At 54.6% G+C, this 17988-nt stretch overlaps 1 protein-coding gene across 24 annotated transcripts in view; it reads left to right on the plus strand.

The window, feature by feature from the left end:
- Nrxn2 (neurexin 2) overlaps nucleotides 1-17546 on the plus strand; it is a 114816-nt gene extending 97270 nt beyond the window's left edge. For 17 of the 24 annotated variants that reach the window (XM_021208139.2, XM_029544900.1, XM_029545217.1 and 14 more), the window contains 3 exons: nucleotides 1421-1746; nucleotides 3916-3994; nucleotides 15870-17546. In XM_021208139.2, the coding sequence (XP_021063798.1) occupies nucleotides 1421-1746; nucleotides 3916-3994; nucleotides 15870-16750 (1286 nt within the window). In that variant the 3' untranslated portion in view covers nucleotides 16751-17546. The remainder of the gene's footprint in view (nucleotides 1-1420; nucleotides 1747-3915; nucleotides 3995-15869) is intronic. The other 7 variants (XM_021208147.2, XM_029545377.1, XM_029545475.1 and 4 more) reach the window with 1 other exon arrangement.
- The last annotated feature ends 442 nt before the right edge of the window (nucleotides 17547-17988 follow it).

Consider the following 17988-nt stretch of genomic DNA (forward strand, 5'->3'; position numbering starts at 1 on the left):
AGAGGGGACATCTTTACTTCAGCTGGAAGTAGGAGGGTCTTGGGGGAGGAGCGTCTGAGTTAGGAGCCCTAGGAGACAGGCTAGTGACCCGTCTATGGCTGGATAGGTGTTTGGGGGAGGTCCTGAGAGCCTGTGGTTTCTAGAGAGGGTATGTGTCACAAGTTGGACTATCTCAGCCCAGGTTTGGGGGGGCAGGGCTCCCAGGATCCTAACTTTAAACCAGATCTCTAACGAGGCACTAACCAGAAGCTAACAAGGGCTAAGCCAGGTCTTAAATGAAAGCAGCTAAAGGTCTGTGGGAGAATGGGGCAAAGTCATACTCCATCTGCCCTCCCCAATAACATCAAAACCAAAGCTAAATCTAAACTTAAACATAATAAATGTCTTTTCTAAAAAAAAAACCAAACCAAAACCAACAAACTCAGAGGGTTAAACTGACCCCCAGGTCAACTAAAACCAAAGCAAGCAGCCGAGCCCCAAACGGGGGTCATTCAGAGGAATCTTAACACTGCCACGGGCAGAGCCAGTCTGGAGCTGGAGCAGTGATTTTGGCTGTCAGTGAGCGAAGCAAGGTCCCTTTAACATTTTCCATATCTGGGCTTGCACGTCCATCTTGGGGGAAGGGCTCAGCTCACTGGGGCCTGCTCTCAGGGCAGTGGCTGGGCCTCAGTGGCTGGCACTCAGCTGGGCAGTAGGAGCTAAGCAGCCAGGCCAGCCAGCACCCGGTGCTAATGGGCAGGGCCAACCTGGAGCAGATCCACACAATCTGTCCCTCATCTGGCTGCTTCCTCTGCTCACACTCACAAACTCCACCGTGGCCTGGCAGGGACACCCTCCTCCTGTCTCTGTCTCTGCGGCCACTGTCACTGCTTCGGGGGACACCACGGCTGGAGGCTGGACATCGGTGGGATGCTTGGGAGAAGAGAGAGAGAAGATGGGGGTGGAGTTGAAGGATAAGGAAGAGGGGTGATAGCCCCGGAGTGGGATCAGTGGGGTACCAGTGTAGATGGAGAGGCATGTGCATGGTGGGGATAGGGGGTGACCAGGCTCCCGTTCCCAGCCCGTGTGTGCCCTGGCGACCCTCTCCTGTGGGGGTCCCACAAGGCTGGGCTAGGGGCTCTGGTTAACAATGGCTTTCCCTTGGTTGTCTGCCTCTTCCTCACCCCTTCCCCCGCCCGTGTGCTGGCTTCCTCCTGGCTCCCACACTCCTCCCCTCTTCCCCCCACTCTCCATCCCTTCCTCCTGGCTCCCACACTCCTCCCCCTCNCACACTCCTCCCCCTCTCCCCCCACTCTCCATCCCTTCCTCCTGGCTCCCACACTCCTCCCCCTCTCCCCCCACTCTCCATCCCTTCCTCCTGGCCTCCCTGGACTGCCTACCTCTCCTGTACTCCCCCCCTCACCCCATCCCCAACCCTCAGGACGCCAGCTGACCATCTTCAACAGCCAGGCTGCCATCAAGATAGGGGGCCGGGATCAGGGCCGCCCCTTCCAGGGCCAGGTGTCCGGCCTCTACTACAATGGGCTCAAGGTACTGGCGCTGGCCGCCGAGAGCGACCCCAATGTGCGGACCGAAGGCCACCTACGGCTAGTAGGGGAGGGGCCGTCCGTGCTGCTCAGTGCTGAGACCACCGCCACCACTCTGCTGGCCGACATGGCCACCACCATCATGGAGACCACCACCACCATGGCCACCACCACTACTCGCCGGGGCCGTTCCCCCACAATGAGGGACAGCACCACCCAGGTGAGACGCCCTCCTGGTCTGGGAAGGTCCGAGGGGTGTTGGGGTCAGAGGGTGGTTGGTTCTGGAGATAGCAGTTTCTCACCTAGCGGTCACAGTGATGGTTTAGGACAGGGAGGCCTTCACATGGTGATCAGGGATATTGACTGGGTAAGGTGATCACCGTTTCTAGGAGGTGTAGAATTGTGGGCAGGTAACTGGAGAGGCCTACCCATTCACCCTAGCCAGGAGAAGGGACGTCTTGATGAAGACTGTGGGAATAATGAGGAGGGTGACCATGCCAGAGCTTAGTGGGCCAACTAGAGTCAGATAGTGGCATCTCAGGCAGAGATGATACATTGGAGTGGTGACATGCAGTCTCCGGGGGCGGGCAGCCCCTCTTAGAGGCCAGTAGAGGCCAGGGGCAGCCTCTCCTTATGCCGGAGATGCTTCGGGTGAGACCCCTTTGCCTTTACAAAGCTTCTGCATGTATGAGCACCAAGGGCCCATCTTGGCCGGCCTCGGCCTTGTCCTCTGAGTGTGTTTTGAGTGGCTGTGCACAGCTCCCTGTGCTTTGCCCCCCACAAGATCATCTCCAGCTCAGGAGCTCCCTGGACCCGGTGAGAGTCGAGTGAGGGCCACACACGGGAAACAGAGCTCCGAGGAGCAGGCAGGCCTGGCATCCTGGGTGGTCAAAACTGAATATGGGACTGACCAGTAGCTGGGTTCCCTAATGGTCATCAATGTCTGTGCTGAGTGCTGATAATGGAGAGCTTATACCTGCCACAGTGACCTAGCTGGGCCACCTCTGCCCCACAGTGTTTCTGCCCCCCACCCTCAGTGTCACCGCCTTGGCTATTGAGCCTGCAGGCCCAGAGGAAATCTTGGGGTGTCCATGGGGCCATGACTTTCCTCCACACCAGTCTGTCTTCAGCTTGTCTCAGGGCCGGGCTTGCTGTATTCCGGGCTCTTCTGTCCTGCAGGGATCCGGGGCTGGGCTGGCAGGGAGAGAGAGACAAGATATAAGCCTTCCTCTCTATCTTCAGTGCCCAGAAATCTGAGGGATTTGGGTGCCCAGGGGCTTTCCTCTAGGGAGTGGGGAGCCCTAGGCTGACTACCTATGCTCTCCAAATCCCATCTAATCTTAGAAGAGGGTAGGCAGGCCAGCCACGTGGTAAAGAGAATGGATGGCCCCAGAGAGATCCTGGGCTGGGTGGAAGAGAGAGAGGGTCAAGGCTGTGGAAGAGAAGAGGAGTCCATGACTTTGGCCTTGAGCAAGGGCTGTTGGGTTGAAGAGGAACTTAGGGAGCTGTGGGTTGGAACCCCCTCACCCTGACATCCTTGGCCTCCACACTGGCTCTCCCCTCGCCTGTTGTCTCCCCGCTCCCTTACTCCTTGGGCTTTAGGTCTCCCTCCTTGGCTCTTTCCTAACCCTGCTGAACTTCCCCTCCCCCTCAGGCTCACTCATCTCAGGGATCCTCTTTCTTTGCAATCAGTAGAGAAAATGCTGACAAAGTCGACTCCTGTTGTCATGGCAACCATAGTCCTAATTATTGTGCGGAGCCTGGTTCTCTCTGTGGAAGGGGGTTGGGAAAGATTGAGAAGTGATGAGGTGGGGAAGCTGGAGATGGGAAACCCTCCAGACCCTGTCCACTCTCTCTGTCTGAGCTTCCTCCATACCCCTTGCCCCTGCCTCAGGCACTCTGGACCTCTGGGAAACACCTCCGAAGCCCAGGGTTGGCATCCCGTCCCCTGGCTCCTAGTGTAAGGGGCTCAGTAGTTGTCTGATCTTTGGGAGCTACAGGGCTGGCTCTGTTTATTATCCTTTAGCAAGGGAAATTGAGAGTCACCCAACAAATGATGAGAGGGTTGGGCTAGCCGGGCAGTGGTGGCGCATGCCTTTAATCCCAGCGCTTGGGAGGCAGAGGCAGGTGAATTTCTGAGTTCGAGGCCAGCCTGGTCTACAGAGTGAGTTCCAGGACAGCCAGGGCTACACAGAGAAACCCTGTCTCGAAAAACCAAAAAAGAAAAAAGAAAAAGAAAGAGAGGCTTGGCCCTGGCCCTGGCCCTGGCCCTGGCCCTGTCTCCTGTGCTGTTCCATACATACCTTGGGAAGCAGTTGTGGAATCTGATTACCCACTGGAACCCTCTCTTTCCTTACTCCTCCCCTTACCATCCCTCCCCTAACCCTAGAACACAGATGACCTCCTGGTGGCCTCGGCTGAGTGTCCAAGTGATGATGAGGACCTGGAGGAGTGTGAGCCTAGTACTGGTGAGTGCCTTTCCCCCCTCCCCTGCCCCGGGCCCCTGCGACTGACGCTGCTGGGGAGGGGGGCGACTCTCTGCCACCTGGCCCCAGCCCAGGGTTTCCTGCAGGCTTTACTCTCTCCCACAGTCCCTTTGTAACTTAGAAGACCCCAGGTCCCTCACATACCCTCTGACAAGGCGCCTTTTAGTGTCCCATCCTTGGAGATAGTGAAGTCTTTAGCTCGGGCTCCTAGGGGAGGAGAGCCAAGAGGAACTGGGAGAAAAGAGAGAGATGTGGCTATAGAACTGCAGTTCCCATGAGTCCTGGAATGGGAGGTTGGGGAACTACAATTCCCATCAGGCCTCAGGTCCAGAACTACAACTCCCATCAGCCCTGAAGCCTGGCGCTCTCTTGGCCATTCATAGAGGTCTCTGTTGTCACTCCCTTGGCCTCCTTCTCAGCCTCAGTGACTCATCTGGTATTCTTGAAGGGGTCCCCAGGATTCCAGGTCAATCAGGGCAGTTGCTACATGAGACCTCTATATCTGGCAGTGCACTAGGTGGAGGTGCCCCTTAGGCCAGACGTGCAGTCCCCTAGGAGAGAGCCTAGCTTGAGAGCTGCTACAGAAGCTGTGGGAAAGGGCCTCCTGAGTGGTGGCAACACAGGTACTCTGCTTAATGATGCCAGCTGGAGCCAAGGCTCTAGCTACAAAGAGCAACTGGGGCAGGTTGGGGGTGAGCTTTGCATGCCCTGCTGAGAGCGTGAGAGTGGGGCGGCCTAATAGTTGCTGTTCACTGAGCAGGTTGGCAGTGGCTGACAGAACAGCAGGAGGTGGTCTCTGGGGGTTGACAGCAGGACCAGTAAAAGGACTGGATGTGGCTGGTGGGAGCTCCCAGTAGGGGAACACAGTCCATGGCTGCAGCCTGGATGACGTAGGAGCAGAGGGGCCGCCCACATCTCTTGCTTGGCTTCTCACAGGCTTCTTATGTTACCATGCCATGGTGGTACCTGAGCTGTGGGTTTCATCAAGGCTGGGGCAAGTGCATGAAGGATGGAGAGGGGCTGTGAACCCGACCTGAGGTCAGGGGTCTGGAGGGCCTAGCAGCTCCATAGGAGACACTGAAGCTGAGAGTGGGCTACCCCAGAGAGAGTGCGGGGAGATAGGTGGAGCCTTGGGGTCCTGGTCACAGCAGTGGAAGCCCCCATAACCAGAGGCTGATGGTTCTTGCCTTCACCCCTCTCCTCCCCAGTAGTTGGGAGCTGAGTGGGATTGTTCTGTGGTCCTGGGACAAAGAGCCCTCCCGGGAGGTACCATCTGCTAGGCAGGAAAGACCTCACTGTCCACAGGGCCTGTGCCTCTGGGAACAGATGCCGTCCTCTGCAGGAGGCCCCTCTGCTAGGAGCCACCCTTCCGTCTCTTTATGCTGCAGCCCAGCTATGACTTTGGGAGACCCAGAGTCTGCCCACAGTGCCTCTCAGCACCGCCTAATCCATCAAAGCTCCGGGCAGTGTCTGGGGATACCTACAGGCTGACTGACACAGCCTCCAGCAAAGTTTACTCTGAGTGGCTGCAAGGAATGACCTGTGAGATCTCTGAGCTGGAACTATGCCATGGGGAAGGGTGCAGCCTCACTTCTCATTCTGGGGCATAAACTCAATGCTGATAGATTTCTGCTCTCCTTCAACTCTGCAGAACCAGAGCACACAACGCAGATATAACTAACACACACACACACACACACACACACACACACACACACACACACACACACCAGGCTGTCCCAGGGCCATACTGGGAGGATTGAGGGTCCCAGCCAAGACTCTATCTAGAAGCATGAGCTCGTTCTACAGTGTGCTCTCTGGTATCTTGAGCCATTTCAGGCTTTGGTAGAATAGGAGGGTAAGGTCGACCTGAAGTGGATAGGTCAGCTGCCCCTGGGTCAGGGCTCTCAGAGATCACTGTGCATTGTGCAATTCTTCTGGGGAAAAAAAAAGAGCCCCCATGTGAGGGGAAGATAGAGGTGGAGGAAGACCGGAGGCTGGGGTCTGGCCTAGCTTTGAACATAAGCCCTGGAGGAAGGGCGGAGTGGACCTTGGAGTGCTCAGTGCTCATCTACATCACTCGGTCCACAGCTCTGAGATGCCTACTGTCCTCATCTCCCCGTGGGGAGTCAGGCTGGCCTGGACCGTGTTCCTCATCCCTCTCATCGTGGCCTCTGCAACTGCAGTCCATTTTGAGGCCCCGGGATAAGGAAACCTTTCCTAGCAGAGCATGAGGCTCCTGGCAAAGGAGAAGGCAGCCTGGCTAGTGACGGGCCGTGCAGAGCCTGACCCTAGGTTGCCTGCCCTCCACACTTCCAGATCTAAACCCTCGGTGGGAGTATGTGCCCTGGAATCATCCCTGTTTGGCCCGTTCACCTCCTCATCCCTTCCGCAGACTCCAGGCCCTGTCCTCCTCCTTGCTTGGAGATCCTGTCATCTAGCACGTTGTTTTCCCGGAGGCTGGAGGTCCAGTCACACAGAATATTATTAGACTTCTCCCTAGTGGGAGTGCCTCTAAGGGACAAACACCTACAGTTGGCAATGTGACACCACCCCTGCTAGCCCAGCTGTCCTGGCCCACACACTGTATTTCCAGCCCAGCCCTCGTAGAACTGTGGACTTTGTACTCCTGAGATACATAAGAAGAACGCAAAGATGTTTATCTACAGAGGCACGTGTCCATATGCGCACACATGCGCTCCGACCAGGGTCACACTTGTACACTTAAGGATACAGATTCACATAGTGCCCAGAAGCTCACATATTCACACACACACACACACACACACGCACACACACACACACACACACACACACCAAGAAGAGTGCATGCAGTTTTTACCCTAGATCAACAGAGGCACACAGATGCTTAGCCCCAAAGAGTGACATGTGTGCACAGATACCCTGAAACCAATATACAAGACACTCCTGGGAGATCCAGAGAAACTACAGTGTGCACAGCCCCATGCTATGTACCAGAGCCACTGAGTGTCTCACGTGCATGCTTAGAGCTTCCAGAACACCTAGAGATGCCTAGACCCACAGCCGCTTACCTGCGCAGCCCTCAGAGAGTCACACCCTTACACACCATGCTCAGCTGCACAAAGGCTCCCACGTTCAGCGCTGTACACCTTGAACCCACTCAGGTCCCTACATATGCTCAGCGCTACGTGGAAGTGCATGCTTAAACCCACAGAAGCAGCGCCCACATGCTTGCTCGCTGGCTCGCATCTGTTGATGTACACAGACATGCTCTGAGCCAGAAAGCCTCCTCAGACACCATGCACGCTGGGCAAGCACTGTGCATTCAGAGCTGTGTGTGTATGCTCATTTGTGCTCAAGACTCACAGAGGCACATGCCTTGTGACATGTCCTTGGCCTCAGGGTGACACATCCGTGCTCAGTGCACAAAGGTACACATCTGTGGACTGAGCCCCCTGTGTAACACTTGCTCACCAATGTGTACAGACCACAGTCCCACATATACATTCGGATTGCCAGATGGCCACATGTTTCCTAGCCACAGACATGACATTGTGTTCAGGCATGTGCACAATTCGCTCACACTCATGGAAGCTGAGCTGTGATGGTCGTGAACCACCGCTTCCTATGCACATACACATATCCACAGACGTACCCCTTGGTCTGTGTGCACAGGACTGTCTGTGGATACTCACCAAGACATGTATGTCCATCTGTGGAGGCATGTACTCATGGACCCACATGTTTGTCCCCACAGAAGGGGTTTCTACATATTGAGGTGTAAGTATGTACTAAGACGGAAGGGGCATGGACACATGCTGTCCAAGTGGGGTGTGAGTGCTCAGACCGACCCCAGAAGTCTGTGCATATGTACATATTGGTTTGGCCTCGTGGACCTGCACCCCTCTACACTGTCCTCCTGAGAGGGGACCCTGAGAAGCACACTCATACATGTACATTCATACTTACACACACATTTATCCTCAGACTCTGGGAAGCATGTGTTCACAGACATACTCAGTTTCACAGGTTTATGCTCCACAGAGACACACATGTTGATCCATACGGAAGTATGTCCACATTCATTTCGACCCCCAAAGAGGGGATACAAATGAACCCAAATACACACACACACACACACACACACACACACACACACACACCTGCCTAAAATGGCCCACCCAAATGCTCACAGACACAGGTGTAACTGTGTTCAGTGGTACCCCTGCAGTGGCACATAAAAAGGCACACACTTATCTTTAGACTTGTAGGTCATGTGTATATTCAGACCCAGTTCAGAATAATGTCTGCTGTGTATGTACACAGTTATTAAACCCACAAGGTCATACCTACATGCTCGGGGTCACCCGGTATTGTAGAGACACATACACACATGTCCTTAGGGCTGTGTGCATACAAGCAAGCCTTCCTGTGCATACGGGTTCACGTGTGCCCAGATGAACATCAGCATCTTGCATTTATCCTACATGCACCCCTCCTCAGTGTCACCTACCCATGAATGAGACCCTCAGAGGCATATGCTGGCACACACACTCGGTCAGATACATGGAGGCGTGAGTTTGGATTCCTGGGAGCTTCCAGGGTGACTCTAGTTGCTATAATGACACTCGGCTTCTGTGGTTTAACAGAGACCCGACTTACAATGCTTCTGATTGGCGGGAGCCTCCTAGTAATGACTCAGAGCCTGGTCTCCTCCCGTCCTGTGGCTGTGTGGTCTCTGACTTCTTAGGGTGCAAGAATGAGCAAGGGGTCAGGAGTAGGTGGTTTCCACAGGCTGCCCCAGACAGACAGGCTCTTCTAGCCCACATGCATTCCAAACCCAGAGCTCAATCTTGGGACCACACTGAGCTGAGATGGTCATGAACCACCACTTCCTAGGCGGGGCACAGGCAGATTTGGGGGCCAGCTAGAGAATGTTTTGCTTGGGCCTAGGATGTCCAGCCACCAAAGATCTATTTCATTTTGCCTTCTGTCCCAAAATGTCCCCAGCTGCCACTCCAGTGTTGGCACACATCTCATCTCAGGAGGTTGTTCATTTCAAAGGAGTAGATGGTAGCTTACTCTGATCCACCCAGACTTGCTGCTTCTGGTCTGCAGACTATGAACTGGAAGATTTATCTCACTACTTCCAACACACCCTAAGTAGAGTGCTTCCCCTACAACAAAAGCTTGTCACAAAAGGAAGAGGCTGGGTGTAGTGGTGAGCGCCTATGGAGGAGAGGCAACAGGACTGCAAGTTCGAGGTCAACCTGGAGTCTAGCAAAACCCGTCTATTCCCAGCCCCCACACAAGAGCTGAGGGTAGGGAAGCTGGGGACAACACAACAGGCATGTCTGAGCATGGAGGAGGAAACCCAGCACGCTGGTGGGCGGGCTTAGCTCCTACAGTGGTAAGGACAGAGTCTCCAGTGACTCCTGCTTCTGTCTCTGGGAAGGCTTTAGGCTGCTGCTGGGCTGGGCAGAATGTCCCATCCTTAGCCTCCTTGGCCCTTTCAGAAGTGAGTTTTGGGATAAACTCACTTCTTGGTTGTGTAAGTGTAGACGTCCCACACCGGACTGCCTACCTCTGGTGTCCAGGCTCAGTCACAGCAGCAGTACTGCAGCCCCCTCCTAAGCCCCAGCCTCCATTCCCGAGGCTTCTCCCGTGTCTCTGCCCCCGTCCTCTTCACAGAGCCACGACTGTCTTGACACTTTAAATGCTAGGTGGGGAGACCGCTCCTAAATGTGACCCTTGGCAGAAGAAGACCCTCAGTCAGTTGAGGTCTCTGTCATTGACCCTTGTGCCCTTTCAGTCTTTACCCCCGTGTGGCGTGTGGCATCTGAGAGCAGTGGCTCTTCTGACTCCAGCAGGAGTCACACCTGCCTCCTCACCTCCCTGCCTGCAAGACAGCCAACCCTAGTTTAAGTTTATGTTGTAACAAGTTGCTAAATGCAGAAAGTAAGGGCTGGCAGTCCTCCCCTGTCCCCTGTCCCCACACTTTCCCTCAGCACTTCTGCCTCAGCAGGTTGGCACAGGCAGTGTTTGTACCAAGTGTTTCTACCTCCCATCCTTTCCCTGGATTGTCACTTGAATGCTCTGGTGTTTCGTCATCACAGCATCCATTGTAGGGGCCAAAGCCTGTATAAGATAACACTCATCTCTGAGGCAGCTAAGCCCTGAATCTTAGTGGTTAAGGCAAGAGAACTTTCTCACTCAGATGGCTGCTTCCTGGGCTCTGCCCAGAGGGCATGCTAGCAGTCCACCCTCCCTCCATCTGTGGCACCTACATTTTTAACACAGCATGTCCAAGGTCATTGATGGAGTACTGGAGGCTGTTAGGGACAAAGAACCCGACAGGGCCTAACACTCCTCAAGTGAGTCATACTCAATTGCTAGGGATACTGGGAAATGTCGTCTAGATGTCAAGGTTCAGAAGGAATGTATTTATTTTATAATAATACACGGCTTATGCTCAGAGCCAGGATATCTTGCTTGTATATTCTAAAGGACACATTCACACAGCATGTCCTTTGTAGGACATGCCTCAGATTCATGGGCAGCAGACATGAGAGACACATTCACGTGGACATATCTGTTCACACTCACTGACATACATACAGACATCTCAGATCCATGAAGGCCGCTGCGCTTAGGGATTTATTTATGCTCATGGATATGGAAACACAAACCTTCATGGGGGTCCACATCTGAGTGTGCCTGCTCATACACACATGCACACATCCCTCCTATTGAGTAGCTCACTGTCTCTGACCATGCAACCACTCTGGCCTCCGCCCTTGCCAAGCTGGTGTTACAGGTGCGGAGGGATACACCCTTCAGGCTACAGCCCACAGTGGCTTCTCTGCTCCAGCAGGTGAGTAGGGGTGGAATCTAGCCAGCGTTCTGTTTGCTTTGCACTCCATCCTGTGCCCGAGTTGGGCTGTTCTTGTCAATGCTGTAGGCATGGAGCTTGGTAAGTCATGACCTACAGCACTGTTTTCAGGTATAAGAGCTGCCTTTCTCCCTAATCCACTGAAATGCTTACGTTCTTGCCCTCCCAGCTTGCGTAGGGCCCTCAGCACTGGTGCACGGGCTCTATGCCATCAGGTGGCTTCACTTGCTTGGGTCACCCAGAACCTCAATTTCAGACTCTGCTGTGGGGTAGACATGTTCTGACTAGATAGAAGTTAGGGTTCATAGGTAGACTTTTTGTTTTAGACAGGGTCAGACACTGTAGCCCAAGCTGACGTCAAACTCATGGAATCATGGCCCTGCCTCAGCCTCCTGAGGAATGGAATGGACAGGTATGAACTATGGCACAGAGCTTCGTGGATATGTTTCTGATCAAGGTTCCTGGGCCTTGAAGGTGGAAAGGGCCCAGCTTACTTTGTGTGCAGGCCCTAGAGAGGGAAGAGTTGAGATGAAGCGCCGTCTGGGAGTGGCTGGTGGAATGGAATTCTCTAGCGAGTGGACCCAATGTACATTGAAGTGTTCTATTTCCTTAGGATAGGAAGAGCAGAGGGTGAGTGGGCTCTTGCTCTGAAAAACATGCACCTGTAATTTGCAACTCCTGCAGTTGCCAGATGTGAGAGAAGAGCTAAAGGCTACCTGGGGTCCTTGTCATAGTCTGATGGCTTCAGGGGCCACAGTCTCCCATTTGTCTCCCAGTGATGCAGAGCTGATCACAGGTCCCCCAACATCATGAGTCACCTTGAGTGTCCCCCCCCCTACCAAAAGCCTAGTAGGAGAGTCAGCAGTGGGACCATCCCAGCCTGACGCCTCTGAGGCAGCCTCCCTTGCTCAGACCCTGCTGACTCCCTCCCAGTAGGGTTTTCTAGATCGTTCCTGGGCCAGTGCTCCAGGGTAGCTCATACACTGATGACTCCAGTGCCCCATAGTCCAGGCCAGGGTGGTTCGGGCAAGCCATGTGAGATTCTCCACAGTCTGTCACAGAGAAAGATGCTGCTGTGCCAAGAGCGCGTTGGCGGACTCGTGGGAGAGACGGCCGCCAACCATGGATAGGCACAAGCTGGGAGAGCCTCCCAGGGGATGAGGACTGAAGGGATCTGGCTGAGATCTGAAAAGGGAGCCAGGGCGGGCTGTAGGGCCCGGAGGATGGTGATCTAGAACACCAGTGTGTCCCAAGGACTAGTGCAAATGGTTGTGGGAGCTACAGGGCGGGGCAGGATCTGTGCGGTCCAGGCCTGAGTCCACCATCTGCCCTCACCCAGCTGGAGGCAACAGGCTGTGAAGAGCCAAGATCTATGCCCTGCTCATTCTGATGAGCTGTACTAACGACACTGTGCCGTGTCCCTAGTGATGGCCAGCTGGTTGGAGATCATAAGCCAGGTTATTGACCCTGGAGTTTCCGAGGGCGCTGGAAACTCGGTCTAAGATGCAAAAGGTGGCAGGGCTTTTAGAGGGTAGAAGGCAGGCCTGAGGACATGGAGGAAAAGATTGGCAGGCATAGCTCTCTGCAGTGCTCATTTCCCAAGAAGGTGGGTCAAGGCTGTGTAAACTCAGCCTGTAAAAGGTGCTCTGTGCTTCCCCACAAACCTGGTCCACCTCAGAGAGAGTGCTAGGGGACTTGCCGTTCACTTCCCCTTGAGGAGCCCCGTGCCAGGCTTGTTGCTGGCTGCTCGTAAGATGGACAGATGGGACTCAGGCCTGTGGCCCTTCCCTGGCAGTGAGTCAAACTTGAGCCTCCAAGAGAGAAAGATGGCATCAGCGGCACCAGGGGCAGAGGGCATCTTCTGGGGTCAGTCTGGAAGGTGAGGTGTTATTGGCTGGATTCTGAGCGTGTGTGGGCTAGCCACGGGGAGCCTGTTCGGGATAGAGGGCAAAGGTCAGGAGGCAAGAGGTAGTGTGGATGGGCAGAGAGGACCTAGGCGAACTGAGCACTCATGCAGGGAAGAGCTCCTGCTAGGATTAGGCCCACGCTGTTACTATTGGAAGGGCCACAAGCTTTCCTGTACACAGTTTGCACCTGTGCAAGGATGAGGACGTTAGGAATGGGAGGAACATGGGAATAGAAGAAGCACCATGTTACCACACAGATGAGAGAGGCCATCAGGCCAGGCTTTGGTCAGCCTGAGGACAGGCACTTTAGGGAAGGACATGTCCCTAGTGTGGATCTCCGGTGATGGCCAGCTGATTGCAGATCATAAGCCGGGTTAGGGTAAGCTTTGCGCTGGAGTTCTCAGTAGTGGCTCGGTCTGTGATAGAAATGGTGGAAAGCCGAGCTGGCAGAGGGTAGGAGCCAGGCCAGGCCAGTGGATGGGAATGAAGTGTTGCCAGGCTCAACAGGGCCTGAAGCTCACTTCCTTAGTTTATTTTGGTTATTTGAGGCAGAGTCTCACATACCCTAAGCCGGCCAGAACTTGCTATGTAGTTGAAGATGACCTTGAACTGATCTTCCTGCTTCCACCTCCTGAGTGCTGGAATCACAAGCATGTGTCACCATGCATGACAACATTCTAGATTTATAGAGGTGGACAAGTCTGTAGTCACACAGCAATTGATACAGTTGATACACATGTAGCCTCCAGGTTGGAGGTGCTTCTTCTAGATGAGCAGCTTGCCAGCCTCCTGGAGGCATGAGGGTGATGGCCCAGGCTTTCCTGCCCCCTTTCCTGGCTTCTGGGAGCCACCAAAGGGACTGGCTAGTTCATTTATTCACCTCACTTGGAAGTTCTGCCCTCTCTAGGCCCCAATATCCTCATGCCCTAGAAGTTGGGGTTGAGGGTTGGGATCTATTAGTGTGAGAGCCAGAGTGCTTTGCCCGGCATCCATGAGGTCCTGGCTTCCATCAGTGGAACTGGGCAATCCGCTCTTGGGTCAACATTTCACATGGCTAAGTCTGTGGAGGGCTAGGAACTCTTGGGCTGTAAACTTTTTGGCGTAAGGAAACCTGATGGGATGTCCGCCTGAGACGCTTGGTAAGGTTCCTCCTCCTTCAGTGGGGTTTGCTGTGGCCTCCATGAGATGGATGGAGCTGCTGGAGGAAAGGTTCGTGAGGTGTGTGAGAAGTTAAGCCAACAAGAAGGTGGGGGTAGGCAGGGCAGAGAAGGCCCTGGATGTGAGACTTGGCCTGGCTGCTGGATCTGCTAACGGAAACCCTGGGATGATTAAGAGAGAGAGGTGGAAGACTGTGGGTGCACACCAAGTGAGGTGCTCAGGTAGGGATTGGGCGTAGACTGAGCTGGAGGTAGAGCCAGAGAGGAAAATTTCACTCCATAGCCAAAAGGACCAGAGGCAACCTCCAAAGCCAGAGTCTGAGCCCTCCTTCCAGCCTAGAGCTTGCTTATTCAGCTTCTATCTACAGGAGGTCAGAGGCTTGCAGCGCTTTGGTTAGTGAAGAGGCCCAGGAGGCTGATGGGAGTTGTAGTTGTTGACCCAGAGACAGCCGGGAGTTGTAATTCATGCCCCCTGAAGAGCTAATGGGACCTGTAGTTCCTGCTCACAGGGAGCTGATGGGAATTGCAGTTTCTGCCCAGGGTACTTGAGCTATCAGACTAAAAGAGAAGACACTACCCACTCCCTATTACAGGCCTTCCCAATTAGTTACCCTGGGCCCTATTTTAGCTAGTGTGTCCCCCCCCCCGCCCAGATGGCTGTGTATGTGTTTTCTTTTCTTTTTTTGCTTTCTCCTTCTTTCCGTTGTTTTATTATTGTTTTAACAATAATAAGAGGGCCAGAAGCAGTCATAACCTGGCCAGGTTCTGGCGGTCCATGGGGGTTCTGGGGAGGGGGTGGGGGGAAGTCAGTGGGGGTCAGAGGTGGAGGGTGAAGAAAGTGGAGAGTTAGGTTTAGCTCAGTAATCACATGACCTCCGCCCTCACTCACTCTCCGTCCTCCCGCACTCATTCCCAATCCTCCCTACTTCCATGCATCTTCCGAACTTTTCACCACCTCCCAGAATCCTAAGGGACAAACCCCAGCTCCAGCGTGTCTGATCCTTCCTGCCCACTGTTCCACACAAACATTCCCGGTTAAAGTTTCCTCCGATGGCCCACTGAAATTAGCCCCAAGGTCCTTTCCATGGCCAGCCCCCCTCCCCAAGAGTTCACACCCACATAGACATGCCATCGGCTCTCCTTTCCGTGGCCTGTCCACTGACCCTTCCTGTTCCCAAAATGTCACTGAATGATGCCACTCCCCAGACCTAACCTGCCCGCACTGTGCAAATTTCAGTGTTCAATGAGGGGGAAGAGAGGGAGGAGAGTGATCTTTCTGGAGGAAGCAGGCTGTCCAGGGAGTAAATCAGGGAGGGAGATGCCAAACAGATAGACAGAAAACGTTGTACGGAAAAGTTGTTTTTTCTTATTTTTTTCGGGAGAACCCGCTTACACAGCTCTGTTTGTAATTTTTTTCTTCATGCTAAAATCACACGGCCTATTTGTTGATGTAAGTTGCCTGAATTCCGTGGTATGCTATCTTCTTTTTTAAAAACAAAAGCAAAAAAAAAAAAAAAGCAAAAAGAAATATATAAAAAAAAAACCCTAAAAGATATTGTTGTTAGGTTTGTTTAAATGCTGCTGTTGTATGTTTTTAAAGCCTTAAACCAGTAGAAAAAAAAATTCCGTTTCTTTTCAATTTCCTTTCCTTTCTGTTCCGTTTGGTTTCTTAAGACGAAACAAAAAGACCAAAATGCAGAGTCACAGAGCCCGCGCGTGGGGTGCCCAGGGCATCCGAGCCGCAGCCCGCTTAAAGCGCAGGCGCTGGCCGGCTGGCGGGCGGGCCCGGCCCGCATAGTCTCCGCCAAAGCCAATTGAACCGATTTGGGTGTGAGGCTGTTGTTTCTCTCTCTGTGCCGGCCGCCCGCGCCCCGGCCCTCGCTGACGCCCTCTCTTCTCTCTTCTCTTTCTTTTCCTAGGAGGAGAGTTAATATTGCCCATTATCACGGAGGACTCCTTAGACCCCCCTCCTGTGGCCACCCGATCCCCCTTCGTGCCCCCGCCCCCCACCTTCTACCCCTTTCTCACGGGCGTGGGTGCCACCCAAGACACCCTGCCTCCGCCCGCCGCGCGCCGCCCGTCCTCGGGGGGCCCGTGTCAGGCCGAGCGCGACGACAGCGACTGCGAGGAGCCCGTGGAAGCCTCGGGCTTCGCCTCCGGGGAGGTCTTTGACTCCAGCCTCCCCCCCACGGACGACGAGGACTTTTACACCACTTTTCCCTTGGTCACGGACCGCACCACCCTCCTGTCGCCCCGCAAGCCCCGACCTAACCTCAGGACAGATGGGGCCACGGGCGCCCCCGGGGTGCTATTTGCGCCCTCCGCCCCAGCCCCCAACCTGCCCGCGGGCAAAATGAACCACCGAGACCCATTGCAGCCGCTACTGGAGAACCCACCCCTGGGGCCTGGGGTCCCCACGGCCTTCGAGCCGCGGCGGCCGCCTCCCTTGCGCCCCGGCGTGACCTCAGCCCCCGGTTTCCCCCGTCTGCCCACAGCCAACCCCACGGGTCCGGGGGAGCGCGGCCCGCCGGGCGCGGTGGAGGTGATCCGCGAATCCAGCAGCACCACGGGCATGGTGGTGGGCATCGTGGCGGCGGCGGCGCTCTGCATCCTCATCCTCCTCTACGCCATGTACAAGTACCGCAACCGCGACGAGGGCTCCTACCAGGTGGACCAGAGCCGGAATTACATCAGTAACTCGGCCCAGAGCAATGGGGCGGTGGTGAAGGAGAAGGCCCCCGCTGCCCCCAAGACGCCAAGCAAGGCCAAGAAGAACAAAGACAAAGAGTATTACGTCTGAGCACCCAGTCCAGGCACCGCGCCCCACTGCCAGCTGCTCCTCCCAGGAGGGAGGAGGGTGCGGCCCTCTCCCTGCAGGGGGATCTGGGGACCCTCTCCCCGGCTGCCTCAGGCTTCTCCCACGAAGAGGAAACGCAAAAAAAAAAAAAAGAAAAGAAAAGAAAAAAGAAAGAAAGAAAAGAAAAGAAAAAAGAAAAGGAATATAACTACGTGCTCATCCCCTACCCTCCCGCTGCCCTCGGCGCCGCACTGTCAGCTCTGGGGCTGGCTGTCCTCCGCTCTGCGCCTGTCAGCAGGGCACGTGCTCACAGCCCTGGGTTGATTTATTTTTTTAAGGGGGGTAGTTTTATTTTGGTGGGGCTGGGCGGGAAGGAAGGCTGGGGTTTTGTAAAGTGTCCACTGCGCCGTTCGTTTATTTCCCTCGATTTTCTTCTTCCTCCCGCCTTCCTTCTTCGCAGCCCTCCTGTCCCGGTTCAGGCTTGCTGTCTCTTGTCCCTACCCTCCTCTGCCCTACTCCCTTTCTTTTCTCTTCTTTCTTTTCTTTTCCTTTTCTTTCTTTTCTTTTTTAAATTCTCTTTCCTCTGCTTCCCTTCCTTTGGGTTTACAGAGTCGCTGGGAGAAGAAGGGTGGGCGGGTGGACCCAGAGCGACCCAGATTGGGTGGCTGGGGCGGGGCAGTAGGGTTCATTCTCCTAGTGCCCCAAGTCCCCTCAGGAGGAGAAACTCCTGCCTGGGGCTGCCCAGGGATTGGGCCTGGACCTGACCAAGGCCTGTTGTGTGTCGCTGCTGCCGGGCAACGTGCATTGCTGGGAAGCCGAAGCCGCTGGAGGAGCGGGTGGGGGGGCGGGGGGGAGGGGAAAGGCAAATGCAGATATATATTAAAAACAAATAATCGAGGTACCAGAGCTGCGTCTGTGGCACCAGCTAGCTGCAGGTGCAGGGGATGGCGGGAGTGAGGCTGTGTCTGCGGATGGCTGGGGTCACTTCTCCGCCCATGGGCTCCCTGCTCCCCCAGTTTTTTTTTCTCTTTGTTAACAAATGTGTCTGAGTCTTGGAAAACACCCCAAACCTGGAAATGTGTGGGAAAAAGAAAACAAAAACTTTCCAAATTCCACCAGTCCTGTGTAATTTGTTCGGGGTGGGTGCTCTTAGGCCCTGGCCTGTGTCAGGGTCTCAGTGGGTGCACCTGACTGTTGCTAAGTTTCCTCTAAATAGTGTGTGAAGATGAGGACATCTTAGA

The sequence above is a fragment of the Mus pahari genome, chromosome 1 (genome assembly GCF_900095145.1).
Source record: "Mus pahari chromosome 1, PAHARI_EIJ_v1.1, whole genome shotgun sequence".
NCBI lineage: Eukaryota > Metazoa > Chordata > Mammalia > Rodentia > Muridae > Mus > Mus pahari.